The 16,703-nt window shown below is 34.4% G+C and overlaps 1 protein-coding gene across 1 annotated transcript in view; it reads right to left on the bottom strand.

Moving 5' to 3' along the window:
* LOC107287187 (peptidyl-glycine alpha-amidating monooxygenase) overlaps window positions 1-16,703 on the bottom strand; it is a gene marked incomplete at its 3' end in the record, with an annotated part of 108,507 nt that overhangs the window by 14,566 nt on the left and 77,238 nt on the right. The window contains exons 6-11 of the mRNA XM_015815662.1: window positions 9,840-9,925; window positions 9,048-9,131; window positions 5,452-5,500; window positions 4,839-4,906; window positions 3,534-3,614; window positions 1,862-1,938 (exon numbers count right to left, since the gene is read on the bottom strand). Coding sequence (XP_015671148.1) covers window positions 1,862-1,938; window positions 3,534-3,614; window positions 4,839-4,906; window positions 5,452-5,500; window positions 9,048-9,131; window positions 9,840-9,925 — 445 coding nt within the window. The remainder of the gene's footprint in view (window positions 1-1,861; window positions 1,939-3,533; window positions 3,615-4,838; window positions 4,907-5,451; window positions 5,501-9,047; window positions 9,132-9,839; window positions 9,926-16,703) is intronic.

The following is a 16,703-nucleotide window of genomic DNA, read 5'->3' as shown; positions in this document are numbered from 1 at the left end:
ATGGCATCGGACCTGGATATCTCCGAGACCGCCTTCTGCCACAGATTTCCTCTCACAGACCAGTACGCTCCCACAGAGCGGGCCTCCTCAGGGTGCCGTCGGCCAAGCAGTGTCGGCTGGCGACCCCCAGGGGGAGGGCCTTCTCTGTGGGTGCCCCCACCCTCTGGAACGAACTACCCCCCCGAGATCCGGACGATTCCGGATCTCCTATCTTTTCGCCGCGCCCTCAAGACATGGCTTTTTCAGCAAGCGGGTCTGGCCTAGGGAGAATTTTAAATAGGGACAATTTTAATTAGAATTTTAATGGTAACACAGCGGTAAATATTTGTTTTTAATTGGTTTTTATTGGGGATAGTATTTGTATCGTTTTAATATGCTGTGAGCCGCCCTGAGTCCTGTTGGGAGAAGGGCGGCATATAAGTCTAATAAAATAAATAAATAAATAAATAAATATCCTATAATTGAAAATTTCTCTCACTGTGGTGCTTATTTCTGAGTAAAGTGACAAAAAACAGTCTTTCTAGCTCAAAATTTGGCTACACAAATAACAGAAAAAATGGAAATACTGCAATGTCTCTTACATTGCATATTGGGTAGCTTACTCATATACCCTCTGCAAAAATGGAAGTAAGAGAAGCAGAATGAGAGATACAGACATTCGTAGTATGAAAAGAAAAAAATCCTCTAGCGTTTGGTCTCTATTTTTCTTCAGTGATGCTCATCCATTTTCCCTTATCTTGGAGCCTGATGTAAGATAAAAGGTCAGCTAAAACACTTGAGAAATTATTAATGGATATTAATGGCTGCCTGTGACAGTATTTTTGTCCATCATTTATATAAGGTTAAAATCAATTCAAACTATTATCTAATGTGCCATTTTAATTTTTTTAGGTTTAATCTGCAACTACTGATTTAGTGACATTAGTAATAATAAAGTATTTTTATTGGGTAATGTGCTTATATTTAATTTTGTCTTTAGGCAAAGTCCTTGGACAAAGAAATTGACTCTGGGATCAACAAGGCCAATGTCTGCATCTCCACAAAGCTGAAAGTCTTCAGAGCTGTGGTCACCCTTTCTCTCACATGTGGATGTGAGTTCTGGACACTACTTATGACACATGACAAATTTCACATTCTTCTCTTGGCATCTGTTGGCATGATCATGTCTCCAACCTGGAGGTCTTGAATTGCATGGAGTTCACCAGCACTGATTCCCTGATTATCAGAGACCCAATGTGATGGTGGGTGGGACACATCACTGGAATGGACAACTATGGCATGCCTCACCAGTTGTTCTATGGTGGACTGGAGATTGAAGAGACTTTGAGGTCATCCATACAAGTGCTACAAAGATGCTATGAAGGAAACCTGGCACTACTGTGACAGGAACTAGAAGCTGCGGCTGCTGACACAATCCTCTGGCAAGCCTTATGCTATGAAGCCTGGAGTAGCTTCAAAGCCAGGCACCACCAAAAACTGCTTTCAGCCTGGGACAGCAGAGCCACCTCAGTGTTCACAAATGAATTTACAGCAGCATATCTTCTTTGAATCCAAAAAACTACCTATTATAGTAACAAAACATATTTTCTTGCCACAACAACATTTCTGTGAGATGGAAAGGGCTGAGAAAGGAGGGCCATTTCAAAGTCTTCTAGTGACCTTTCAAAACTGAGTATAGAACCTTATTTTCCCCATTCCTTTTCCAACATTTTAATCATTCTATCATGATGATTCTCCTGTTTACTTTTATATTCTAACTATTCACCTGTCCATTAAATTTTAAGAAAACAGAGTACTATAATTATCCTTTCACAGTGAAGCACATTAACTCAAGATAGCTTTAAAATGCAAGTAAACATACCTGTGGCAGTTGAGGACTTTGGTGGCCAATCGGTGTCCATTGACCATCTCTAACTCGATACCCACTTACTACTTTTCCTGCAACAAAAATTATTTATTTTGTAAATAAACACATTTTATGGATTTAAACCTTCTATGGATTTAAACCATTTCACTTTTTAGCAAAATAAATATGCAGAAATAACAAAAAATACTTTACAAGTTCACCATTTAAACCATATGACAATGCTAAAGGTTTGGATCATTGATTTTTCTCTCTATGTTTTCCTCCTTAGAAATGCACAGATCATCCCCACATACTTATATTCATATTGCAGTGCGTAAGATTTTATAATATGATAACATTTAATAGATTAACTTATAAAAAGCTATCGTAATTAATTGGATAAAATTTGTATTATTATACATCAATTATATAGTAGTTGTTTATACTTTTATGTTACAATTATTTCTGACAACCTGTCTTCAAAAAATCTGTACTATCAATATTTTGAATCACCTAATCACTGTAATAAAATTCTAAAAGAGTTAAATTGGCATTTGTACCATCTGTCTAAAACTTATACTGGCAGAACTGCATTCATGGAAAAATTCTGGACCAGCCCACTTAGGGTTAGTTTAAGTGTAACAAAACAATGAAATCATTATATAGTGATTTTTGTGGCTGACTCTAATAAAAGTACTACCTCACTGGCTTCATATACCATTAGCTTCCCTCAGTTAGGACAATTGTATCTGGTGCAAATAACCAAACAACCAGTAAATGCATATAGTAAGGATTTTCTGCACAGCTACTCCTCACTTAATGACAGTAATTGGGAGTGAAATATCTATCATTAAGTGGTGTGGTCATAAAGCTTAGTGATGGCAGTTCTGGCAATCCCCAGTTACCATTGTTAAGCAAATCACTGTGAGTTGTTAAGTGAAATCTTCGCTTAACAACTGACAGTGATCAGGACTGGCTTCCCCACACACTTTGCTAGCAGAAAGTTGGCAGAGAAGGTCCCAAATTATGGTCATGTGACTGTGGAATGCAGTGACAGTCAGAAATCCCCTCTGGTTATAAAGCGCCTAGATCAAGAGTAGGCAACCTTGGCTCTTTTATGACTCCTGGAGTTCAAGTCCACGAGTCATAAAAGAGCCAAGATTGCCTACCTCTGGCCTAGACTATGATCATAAAACCACAGGAGTGCACAACAGCTGGAACTTTGATGATTGACTATATGTAGCACTTCTTAAACATCATCAAAAATCTGAATGAGCACTGAATGTTTAGTCATTAAATGTGGATCATCATATCGCTTTACTACTATTTAGTGTTTATCTGGATTTCTGCAGCCCAGATACAGAAACTGTATACTAAGTAATATGAATATCTATCAATCTGGACCAGATAGTTAGCAGATGCATTTAAGAGGATTCCTGCCCTAACATTTTTCAGTTTTAAGTAAAATTAATATGCATGTGTGATACACTATGTGTGTATGTCCGTGTGTGTGTGTGTAGTGTAGATATTATAGAATAATTTACATTACAGTTAATAATAACAATCCAATTCCATCTCATAACATTCAGTAGGTATTACTATCTCACTCAGGATGTCCAAAAGTGGCTTTAAGAATTAGACATAAACTACCAAGGAAAGAAAATTATCAATTAATGTAAAGACTTACCTAAGTGATGGGTGTGCACTCTATAAGCAAATGGATGCATTGGATACATTTTGTAATGGCACGCAATATCTGCATTCACCACTGTTAGAAAACAGATATGAAGGACATTAAAAATTATGCTTACACATTGAAGACAATGAGAACTATGGTTGCAAAGTTAAATGAAATATTTGGCAATATACTAGTTCCAGCAGGGCTGTGGGCAGAAATTTTTCTTGCATATATCCACAAATATCTTTGCATGGTGTTTCATTCATGCTTTGCCATTAATGGCTATAGTGCTTGATTAACTGAAGAAGCATGTATTCATATATTCATATGCATAATACTGTTCTTACCATGCAGAGTCAATCAATCAATCAATCCACAAGTGCATGGAATTATATCAGCGGGTTTGGGGGAGGGAGGATTCTATTTGCAGATAAATGTTAAACAGATATTTCTTAGCAAAGTATGCTGTTTTGAGGTTTTAAAAATCCTCAGTATTTTAGAAATATGAGTCCAAGATTAGGAAATGTGGGATAGGAATGGGAGAGAGGCTGGAGAGTTCAACAAATCTGGGAATGCCCAGTATAAGGAAGAGAAGTCTAAAACCCATGAAACTGAATTGATTCAGAATATCACTGTAAATATTAAGTACAATTTCAAATATGGGGTCTATGGTAAGGCTACTTAACCATGGAAGTGAAAGTCTTCAGTCTTTTGCTTGCAGCCAATGAGACAAGAGAACCCTGAAGCTGAGCCATATTAACTGGAAGTTATAGTCTATTGTGAAACTTGGATAATAATTAAGAGAAATTAAAGATAGTATATTGTACACTGTATGATTTGTTCCTTGATTATGCAGAAATACTTCGGAGGCTCACTAATTTCTCTGTAAATGTGTATGTGTATGATGACTTAAAACTAAAATAAATACCTAAAGCATTAGAATTTTAGTAATGCAGCTCCCTTTATGTCTGATTACAAGTCCGTACTTATGTATATTCCCATCATTAAAAAAAAAATGAAAATTGGAAAAAGTACTGATTAAAGGAATATTTTCCCTTTTTTCAACCCTGTAGTCCCTATGTAATAATAATAAAATGCATTTAGAAATCAGTAATTATCACAATTTGATACTTTTTCTTAAATTGCAATGTTCATGTTCTGATATGATAATCAAAGAAACTAGTATCGTAACTTGTTCTAATATTCTTCTAATAAAGCTTTTAGTATAAAAAGTCCACACCAGTAAGTGTTATACTGTTTCCACTGAAAAGTTTGCAAAGACTGAGGGACAGCTGGGTGGACGTATTTATTCACCTTTTTCTCCAGGCGGTATAACAGTATCCATGGACATCATAAGATACATGCCAGCAATCAGAGGCTGTCTTTAAAAGAAAAAGAAGAACCCCATATCAAATTTACATATATTGCCCTGATTTATGACTTACTATATTTTTACTCTACTAATAACAAAGCAACTTTAACTGAATCTACCCAATCTGTATGGCTAGCTGTTTGTTTTAAAAGAAAACAGCTATTTGGCCATGTTATATCATTAAAGAAACTGGGATTAAAGAACAATTCATAATCAAGCAGCAATGAGTAGTAAAACTAGATTTGTGCTAAATAACCTTTTTCACTGAAAGCTAAAGATAAAAAAGTAGTAATTGGTAATCCTTTCCAAAGAATATTTACTTTGGCTACATATTAAAAGTCAAATATTTATTTTTCAAGATGGAAAAGACAATATACTTTATTCAAAATTGCCTTTCTACAATTTTAGAATTATATTATCAAGTCACTTTAAATAATCTGTCTTGTTAAAGGATGTACCTGAACTATCACTAGAATTTTATTTTGTTAAAGTTCATATTAATCCTTGCAAAAGAATTGGAGAAAATATTTAAGAAACTACATGAAAGATACTTACTTTTGATTAGTCAGATGTAAAGTCACTCCAGAACAGTCTTTGTGTTTATCTGCAAAAATATTAAAATTTCTTGTTAGTATTGAATAGATGACTAGATAATTGCTTATTGGAAATATTCAATATGAAAACCAAATATTTATAATCTAAAAAGACAAGAAGTCCAAAGGAGAGGGCTAAAGAATCTCTTTTTTTAGTCCCTACTTTGAGGTTCTTGTCTTTTTAAACTATAAACTTTTGGTATTTCTCCTCATCTTTTAAACATGCGGATTGCTTTAGGAGACAATATTTTTTTACAGAAAATTCTTTAAATAGCTAGAACATAAACAGTTAACTGGTTAGAGAAAAGCTCAGAAAAGCAAATGAGAAAGGAAGATCATTACAGAGATATAGGAAATTAGAATTCCTTTTAGAAAACGCAGATCACATTATAACTTTTCTTATTTCATCCTAAAACAATCCTGTGAAGTAGTTGAGTTTCATTTTACTAAGTCAGAGATGTTCCATTGACTGATTATAATTTGCCAAGAGCAACTCATTATCTTTAGCCAAGCAAAGAACTGGATTGTTTTTCTAGATGTGGTCAGGCATTGTTGATCCAGAAAGGGCAGATGGTATGAGAAACATAAACAGCATTGGAATAGGGAATGTTATACACACATTTTCTGTAGATTAAAACATTCATATATTTCAATTCTTAATTCATTAAATAAATTCAAAACAAACACAGTAGTTATGAAACAACATTGTGGGAGATTTCTAAGGAGGTAAAAATCATATGTTATTGCTATTTTGTGAAATTTACTTCTCCCAAAATTATAAGATTGCAGAATTCACAAGCCATCATTATCACATTTTCATCTGTAGTAAATAAAAACAATATGTGAATAAACTAAATTCACAAGTCAAAACCCCAGGGAAATAATTGCTACCTCTAAATCCATATAGCTTCCCTACTTCAAAAAAATTGCCTGCTGTTCTAATGCAAAATAAAATCTTCAGCTTTGCGTAACAGTTTTTTAATTTTTGCAATTAACACATTCCTATATTAAATAATATGATATATAAATATTCTAACAGAATTTCAACATATGGCCCATTTTTTTAGTTCTTATGCCTCTATTTTCAAAAATGGCAATGTCTAACCAATTTTGTCTTGGAAAAAACAAGATCATAAAATTTCCTTTCTTAGCAAGTACTACATATGCTATACGGGTTGCCTGAACACAATGAGCCGTATAGAGCATATGTTCGTCCCCATTTGCCTCTCAGTCTAGGATAATTCCTTTGATTTTTGCATTTCAGTTAGACAGCAAGTATATATGCCATTAGAACAAGTGAATTATTAGCTTCTATTTGCCCTATGGCAATGAGTGGAAAATGTATTCAACCTACTCTCGGAAGCAGATTTCTTTCAAGCTGATTCTCTAGGCAGCGTTTCCAACAGAGATCAAACAAGAATCTATGCTTACTACTGTGGATTTAATAGCACTTCTGAACTGCAGACTCTCTATAGCAAAATCCATTGTGATAGGAGTATCAGCTCCTGATTCTTTGATCACTAAAAAAAATAAATGGTAACTGCCACTCAAACGATACATTAAAGGCTTATAAAACTAAAAAATCCTAAAACCCACTTATCGTACCATGGTTATGTTTTTTAAAAAGCCCAGAAGAAATAGAAAGCAATTTTCGATTCCTAACTTATTTGTGAAATATTACACATGGAAGTAGTGATAAATGTACCCAGTGTTAATAAAATCATTTGTTACTGACTATTCTAAACTAGACAAAAATACAGGGCAAATGTAGTCACAAATAAGAAAATGATAAAAATGTTTACTTAAAAGTTTATCTTAAATGTCATCTCTTGCTACATAATGTATGAAAGCATGTGGAGGAATGTTTGTAGATGCACATCTAAGATATATTTATAAATGCACATTTCAAAGATTAGGAAATGGCCATTTAAAGCAAAACTAAGTTTTTAATTAAGTTAATACTTATGATACAATAGATTTTGATCTTCTTTTGCAGTTTTGCCAATGTAGCCTATGACGAAGACCTAATGAATCTTATGAAGACCTGCCCCTGAATAAAGAAATAGTGTCGTGCATCACAAACTTTGTTAAATGAAACAGCTGGAAATATTGAGGTGATGTCCCATGATGACTGTTTCACACACTTTGTTAAATTAAACAGCTGGAAATATTGAGGTAATGTCCCATGATGACTGTAATTTTCTTGGCAATAATATGGAAATGGTTAATTTTTTTAGTCTAGAAGTTTCAGCTGTTTCCCATTCAAATAATAATAGTTTCAACATCGCCTAATTTTTTTCAGGAATAATCAAGATTATCTGTGGCAAAAATTTACTGAGAGTGGAATTTAACATAGGTTTAAAACTATGTCTAATTTTTCCAGTCCTTTATAACCTCTTCATTGGAATGTATTTTTACTATAAACAAATTGGAGCTGTTTAAAAACAGAATAAAACATAAACATCAAAATGAACAAAAAAAATAATCAGATTATTTTGGAAGAAGAAAATCACATGTATGTTAACTAGGTATAATTACATGGATCAGAGAACATGTTGCAAAGAACAATAAAGACTCTACTATAAACACCTTAATGCAATTTAGCCTTGAAGAGAATTGAAAGGGGGAGAGAGAGATAAGTAATCTACAAAATATTATCTAAGTGCAGTTGAAATTAATTTCAACTGAGCTAACAGTGACTATGAATTACTGATTTGCTGCTCTTATCAAGCAGAGTCTTTGGCATTTATAAATCGGAATCCATTTTCACTTGCTAAAACTTAAACCCACAGACACAAGATGCAATCATTACTGAAATGTGCTGCAATGGCATGCTGTCACAACTATGAGATTTACATTAACAAACTACCAAAATGGTCTATAATATTTGCAAAACTGAAATAGATTCAAAGAGTCTAACAGAAATATAGTGAATAAACATAAACCTTTCTTAATTTAACATCAATTTAATTTTATTCAATTTAATTACTCTACCATCATGATTTCAGACGACTAGTTAACAGTTTAAAAAAAGAAAAGCACTGTAACGAGTACTTAAAATTTATCTTTCTTTTTAAAAAAAGGTTACTTAAATTTACCGAGTTTAAGATGAAATGGATCCATTCTGTCCTGCCCCAGTTCCAAGAAGATATTCTTGCTATCTCTCCTGTCCAAATCTCAATGTGGAGGAGATAGCAGGGAGAAGCTCAAGAACTTCAATGGAAATCCTCAAGGATTATGTGTTTATAGATATCAGAGGAGGCCATGTTAACTAGCACTCAAAACTGAATCTTGTTGCATTCTTAATTATGCAGTGAGAGGTGCAAGACAGAGACTGTGACATCACCAGTTATAAAAGTTCCATTGTGAAACCAAAGTAATTTTGGAAATCTAGTGTATTAGCCTATTGACAGATTTATTCTAAATTTATTTAATAAAGGAAGCTCTGCCATCCTATAGTAGGCACATTTATGACTTCATTACTGATGGAACTTCAGTGACCAAATTAGTTCCTTTATTTATCTTACTCATAAGAGCAAGAGTAAAGATTTTACATACCTTTGAATGCACCAACATCCCCATAATGGACTTGGAGAACAAAATATTTGCTCCCCGTTTCTCCTCCAACTTTAAACCCAACACCTTGAGGAGGAAGAAAACGTGAAACTCACATAATTATATTCAAGCATATCCTTAATGTAAAAAATCCTAAAGTAAGGAGCACGTTATTTTAAAGATTTAATATACAAAAGCAACATTTTGCACTTATATTCGCTGAAGAAACCTAAAGTACGTCCTTCAAGGAAAATAAATACTGCAATAGATAGTTCTACTTGATAGTTCTGTATTATCTCAATCTTAAGAAGAACAAAAATCAAATAGAAATGGTGAGATATCCTAGTTCATATATGATTTACTTATTTTTTATTTATTTTTATTTGTTTTATAACATGGGAACATGAAAAGTTACTGTTATAATACAAGATTTTGAAAATCTTTTTGACATATCCTGCTGCAAGCCAAATGGATTTACTAATTTTTCATAATTTATTAGCCATAAAAGTTATTGGCAACTGCAGATAAAAGAAAAAAAAATCAGCAGGAAGATGTACTACATAATGCGTTCAGCTATACATTAAAAGTAAAAAAAAAAGTGGAAAAAATTCCCAAACACCCCTTTTTATAGTAAATTGCTAAGTGAGCAATTTGACTCTCTGAAAGTCTAACTGTCTGAGTAAAAATATTCACTACTATTAGAGTAATACATAAATTAGTGCAGTAATGTAACATAAATTGCTTTTCCTATTATTACATCTTGTGTAGAATGCTATATTACAAAAGATCTCATACCTTTTGGTAATCTTGTTGGTGGTGCATTTCTTGCCCAAGCATATAAGATATCACTTGTGTCCATACATGTTTCTCCATCGCAATTCCTAGAAAACACACACACAAACATAAACACAAACATAGAATCTCTTTTAACTTGTGTTCCTCCAACCTCAGATCTCTCATTTCACATGTCATCGGAAAAGCTGCTTCTATAATTAGGCTTCTTCATTTTAAAAAATGCTTCTGAATAATGACATGTTTTACAACCTAGAATCATTTTAAAATGCTTTTCAATGTATTGAAGCCTTTTGTCGTTGCTGTCATCATTGTCAGCAGCAGTAGCAACATGTCCTGAATGTGGAATATTTTATTTATTATATTCGTAGTCTTCCGTTCCACCAAAATATTTAATACAGACTATATAACCCTATCCTTTGAAGCAGCTTCTGAAGTAGGGTAAGATAAAAAGGCAGATATAAGACTGTCTCAGGAAATGGATAAGAACTGGAATCTTTCCAAACAGATCCCCTAGCTACTATATCATATTGGCCTACACCAATCAATCAATAAGTCATACTTCTCAATCACAGTTATATGTGTCTCTTGTTTATATTTAAATATTAAGATACTATAATATTGGTAGCAGAAAGGGATTCAATAAGAGAAATCAAAAAAAAAAAAAGACTGGCTCATGTATCTGTCATGAATTGTGTGATAATTTAGCTGACCCAGCTGATCAATAACCTGAACAATGCTAATGACATTACTCTGATAGCTGAAAGTACAAATAATCTGGGATGTTTACTAATGAAAGTCAGGGTATGCTGTGAAAAATGGCACTAATATTTAAGATATAAAAAAACGAATCAGTGAGAACAGGTAAAGCAATCAGAATTAAAATTCATACTGATAGCTTCTGTTTTTGAAGACTGCCGTGTGCAACAGTCAAGAACTACGCCAGTGGTGGCAAACCTATGGCACGAGTGCCAGAGGCAGCAGTCAGAGCCCTCTCTGTGGACATGCGCGCCGTCGCCCCAGTCCTAGGCCTTCAGCTGGGTTTTATAAAACCTTTTCGCTTTAGGCCTCCGCCGCCGTGTGCAAAAAAAAAGAGTTTCAATCAATCAGTCAATTTCAACTTCTCATGGGGAAAAAAAAAGATCTTGCAAAGTTGGAATTGATTGATTGAACTTTTTAGTCCCACCCAGTCTGCTGTTACCACCGCAGCCACGCCCACCCAATGGGCCACACCCACTCAATGGGCCACACCCACCCAGCACCCGACGATGCATAAGTGGGTTTTGGGTTGCAGTTTGGGCACTCGGTCTCTAAAAGGTTCGCCATCACTGAACTACGCCATAGACTAGTACTAGTAGGAATGCAATGAAAGCTTTGAAAACGTATTTACGGTAGTTGACATGTATATACTTAGGAGAGAAAAATATATTGATCTTCTGAAGTTTGGTGTTGGAGAAACCATCTGAGAATACCATGGTAGCCAAGAATTCAAACTAAAGAATCACTGAACAAGTTCTAGAGTTCTAATTTAAGGCACAAATGACTAGGCAGAAATATTGTATTCTGGGCACCTTATGCAAAGACCTGTTTCCCTTGAAAAGATCATAATGCTGTGAAAGATGGAAAGCAGGAGAACTAGCAGAAAGATGGACAGATTTTTATAGTGGCATTGAGTGCATTGTTGAAAAACCTAGCGTAAGGTTAGGGCCAGATCATCCTGGAGAAAGTTCATCTATTTAGAGATGACACTGACTTGATGGCACATAATCAATTAATTATGTATCTAACTGAACTCCTATTTTTGACTCCCTGGAGAAATTAGTCTTTAGCATCACAAATTTAATTAGATTGAACATCAATTCTTTTCATAAGAGATGACTTAGCTTTCCCCTTGGACTGACACTAGAGCAAATATGTTTGTTTTTTACTCTGAAATTACATTTTTATTTAAGTGAAAGAAGTGTAACATTTTGAATCCAATGTATATTGCAATACTCCATATATGAGGTGACCAAATCATGAGTGACTGTCTGAAAGGGCCTCTACTTTAGATGGGAGCACAGTTCTATCAAAAGATGGATGTGGTGAATATCCTTTTAACTACAGCTGCCACCTGTTCCTCAAGCAAATTGTACAGCATTCCTGACATGACTCAAAACCCCACAACTACTCAATCTTGTCAGCGTTGACGTTAAAGTTATTTCTCTCCATGTGCCTCCACCACCCAGCCCTGAGACAATGGGACAAGGCTTTGATAACATCATCCGATCAGCCTGAGGTTGAGAGTTACAAATGGGTATCGTAACATATTGCTCATATTTGATCCAAATAGAAGTTGACCTCACTTAATAATCTCATGTAGATGTTTAAAAAAGGGGTAACAGTTCTAATAGACCACACATATTAGAGGCCTGGGATGAAGTCCTAGGACTTCATCTCTTCCTCCCCCCACAACTAGATTTGATCACAAAGAAAGAAGAAGGTCCACAAAACCATGCCCCAGACTCCCAATATTCAGAGATGAGCCAGAGGTATATCATGGTTGGCAGCACTGAAAGCATCTGAAACAGTTTCTCAAGACAAGCCATTCTATTCATATTAAAAAATATATTTTAAATATATGTATGTTCAAATCCTCTGCAATGCATTAGCCAGTAATGCCTTACTCCAATCTTAGCCAGTAATGCCCTATTCCAATCCTGCATATGATGGTCTGATGCTATCAGACTGGAGGGAGGCTAGTAGGCAGCAATAGAGGTAGATGACGGGCATAGCTGAGAGGAGACTTTCCTGATAAGTGCTGGCCCAAAGTCATTCAAGGCATTCAAACCATTTCATTGAAACAACTGGAATGGCCTCTTCACTTTAGCAAAACCAAGCAGACTGCCTGAATCATGTTGTCAAAGCTAACTTTAGTCTCTTTGCACAGGTCTATGTAATAAATTCTATAAGAGTTATATAGTATTATAATAATATAATATTATAATATTATAATTATAATATCATTCTATGTACCACATCTCCTCTTCATTATGTACATTTTGATTTCAAATATTTTATGGATTCGACCACATTGAAATAGAAATCTTAGCACTCCAATAATGTACAAAAAAGACCTTATCTTAAAATCTTCTGTTTCAGTGATTGAAACCACTTTCACTCTTGCGCAGCCCATGAAGAATTTCATTTAGCCCACTGAAGGCAACCACGAATAATGTAAAGCAGCTCAATGTGAAAAGAATAGCATATAAACAAGAGAAGCACAGCAAAGAAGAAATAATAGCAATTAAATTATAGTTGGCTATCAAATCCAATCTATCTTTTGAGAAAACCGAAACTATACTTTTACTTGAAGCATTATGCGATACATGTCGTTGATAAAATTAAGTGACAAAACTAAATATAAAGCAACCCCTATAATATGTATGGTATAAGGTGAGTTTATCAATTATGAATAATAGAAATGTGCGAGAAGTATTGAAAATAAAAAGTTGAATAAGTCAAGTAGAGCTTCAATAAATAGGAGGCCTTTTCAGTGGTGTATAAATAGAACACCTTCCCATTTTCAGAATCCTTTGGGGTTTTGCTAGCATTTCTGGTTACTTGCTTTATAAACTGCCCTTTTCAAATATTAATGGCCCAATCAAAATTTAAAAGGCATTTCAAAGTTCTTATTTATTAATAGCAGTATCTTATTGATGAGAAAGAAGGTGCAGATATTTCACCTGTTTGTTTTTGCTGGGAATTTAAAATTGCAGTTGCAGCCTTTTATCTATTTAACACAAAAGCAATCCATTTTAGTTAATTAATTTATATGGTGAATCATAAATGAGTGACCAACAGTACAGTGCAATGGTTGTTTTCTTTGTTTATTTTTAGCTTCAGTGTATCATAGTGATGTAACATTTTTAATAAATACAGCTCAAATTTCTGTTCAAGAAGTAGCTGAGGTTTATTAAAGTTGTTTCTATGAGATGGTGGCCATATAAACAGAAGGAAGGAAGGAAGGAAGGAAGGAAGGAAGGAAGGAAGGAAGGAAGGAAGGAAGGGAGGAAGGGAGGGAGGGAGGGAGGGAGGGAGGGAGGATAGATAAAAATTGCACATTTCCCCTCCTTACTTCAAACGAGTAAACATGATCAGTTTATCAGTTGATTTAGACTAATCAATCTGAAATACGAAAGAATGAATACTTTTAAAAACATTGTACTAACAACTCATATATGCCTTAAAACTCAGCATGTTTAGACATGAGCAACTCTGTCTTCTTGCATCATTTTTCTATTAGGAGTCTGGTGGTAATACTTTGAGATAGTTCTGTTCCTATCTCTCCAAACATATTCAGAAGATGGGGACCCATAAGATTTTGTCTTGTGTGCCATGTCATTTAACATCCGTATAAAGCCATTGGAAAGAATCGTTCACAGGTTTAGAGAAGGCAGTCATCGGTGCTGATGGCAGTTATATTTTTCCTTTTCTGTGATTTAGAGGTTAGATTTCATTTAGGCTTCTATGTGCCCAGATTGAAGGGGTCTGAATGGATAAGATGGACTGGGACTCAGGGTAAATTACTATTCTGAACAAAGCTGCATTTCCTCTTACTGATCAGGTTCGCAGTCTGCAGTTTGTTCTGAATTTAGCATGATGCTTTCAATCATATATCACCAGTAACAAAGACAGCCTTTAAGTCTTTGACCAGTTCTGTCACTATCGGAAGAACAAATTGTAACGCATTAAACAGTCTTGAAAAGGCTCAGAAATTGCACTTAGCCCAGAACATAGCAAAATATGTGAGGGTTGGTGCCTCCTAAAAGTTTTGCCTATGTCCACGTACAAACAACTTCACTGGTTCCTAAGACCAACTCACAATTATCATTATGTACAGTATAAAATGCTCACACAGCTTAGTATCAAGCTCCTTATAGAACTGCCTATTCCTGAACTCTTCATCCAACACTCTTAAAACATCAATGTAGCCTCTTTTGCCGTTTTACTGTGGATTTAATTGACATCTACACTTAACTCTGCCTTCTCTTTGGCATATCCATGTTGTCGAACAAAGTTATTGGAAATCAAGCAACCTCTTAGTTTCCTGTGCCTCCTGATGGCTTCAACTGTCTTAATACTTCTGAAATGCATTTTTAATGTTATAAAATTTATGTTTAATGTGTTTCTGCTCTTGTAATTCTATTTCTGTAAATGGCCCTGAGCCTTTACGTGAGTGGGCATTATAAGAATGCTCTGAATAAAATCAGTCCATTTATTTACTGATTTACAGTTCAATAATACATATGTATTTCATTCTAGCAGTCATGGAAACAATATAGTTGCACATTTACCTGTTTTTAAAAGTACCAGAACAATTCATAACTTTACTTAGTAAATGAATAAGGGCTTATAACCACATAGCCATTTGGTTATAAAATTGATATCACTGTTTTACCATTGCTTTTATTAACTTATTTGGTGATATTAACTTGTACAGAAGTGCCTTCAAGTCAGTATTGGTGATTGCCTGACCAGTCCCTGAAATTTTCTTGGCAACATTTTTTTGGAAATAGTTTGCCATTGCCTCTTTCTTAGCATTGATAGAAAGTGACCTGTCCAAGGTCAGTCATTGACTTAGTGCCTAAAGTGGGACTAGAATTCATAGAGTACCAATTTCTAGACTAGTGCTTTAACCACTATACTATACTGGCTCTCCAACTTAGCATAAACGTTAATAATATAAAAATGGAAAATTACTTGAACATATTCTTTCTTAAGAACTATTTCCTATCAAATAAAACTTTTTAAATTAAAACTTGGCAAACATTTCACAAGCTTGCATTATTCACTCTCCAGGTAATGGCAAACAATAACACAGGAACTTAAGACTTCTCACTTTTTTAGGGAATAATAAAAGCTAGTTTACTTGAGACCCAGACTCATTAAGGAGTTGAGCAGTTTCAAAATTGGATTAAATAAATAAATAAGTAATAATTACAGTAATAGTGAGTTACATGTTGCTCATTACTAGAACTGTGATAATAACAAAATATGTTTTTCTATTATTTAATTAATAGAAGTGGAAAATACGAATATGTTTGTAATAAGTAAAACTGATAGTTTTCCATTAGAAAAAAGAAATAAATACACTACAAAAAAAAAATCCCTCAGCCCATTTTTGTCTTGGGATATGAATAACTACAGTAAAATGAAGATTAAGTTAAGTAAGTATTAGAATGCTTTCTCTATATATTCACTGACAGTATTGTGCTTGGAAAATCAAAAAAGCGTGGATCAAAAATACATTCCCATTATTCTGAAAAAATGTATTTCTAGTTTTTCTAGAATATTTATTTTTGTATAACCATTTTATTAATGTAATTTGGAATCTTTCTATGCAAAGCTTTTCAACTTTAAAAGGTAATATAACTATAGACATTGTATAAAAACAAATGAAACTGGGAAGTTTTGCCTACAGTATCTCTGAGCAATGTTGACCATGCAACACTGATTAATCACTACCAAATTTCTTATAAGAAATGGTGATTTTTTCCCTTATTCTTCACCGTCTCTCTACTAAATCCCTCCATCCATACGTTTGCTATACCGTCTGCCTTATGTGCAAGCTTCCTCTCTTCCTTCTTCACTGAGCAACTGTAAATACAATAAGGACATAAAGGTAAGTCCCTGATCTATCACCACAGTTGAGCCCAACATTTCTGTTGCTAAGTGAGATAGTTGTTAAGTGGTGGCACAGTATTTACAGGCTAACTCTGCTCATTGCCTGAAGTTTAACCCTGACTGGCTCAAGGTTAACCCTAACCCTTCCATCCTCCTGAGGTCAGTAAAATGAGGACCCAGATGATTGGGGTCAATATACTG

This window comes from Protobothrops mucrosquamatus, unplaced genomic scaffold (assembly GCF_001527695.2).
Source record: "Protobothrops mucrosquamatus isolate PMUCROS unplaced genomic scaffold, P.Mucros_1.0 scaffold360, whole genome shotgun sequence".
In the NCBI taxonomy this organism is placed as follows: Eukaryota; Metazoa; Chordata; class Lepidosauria; order Squamata; family Viperidae; genus Protobothrops; species Protobothrops mucrosquamatus.
This window is presented reverse-complemented; position numbering and strand designations above follow the sequence as displayed.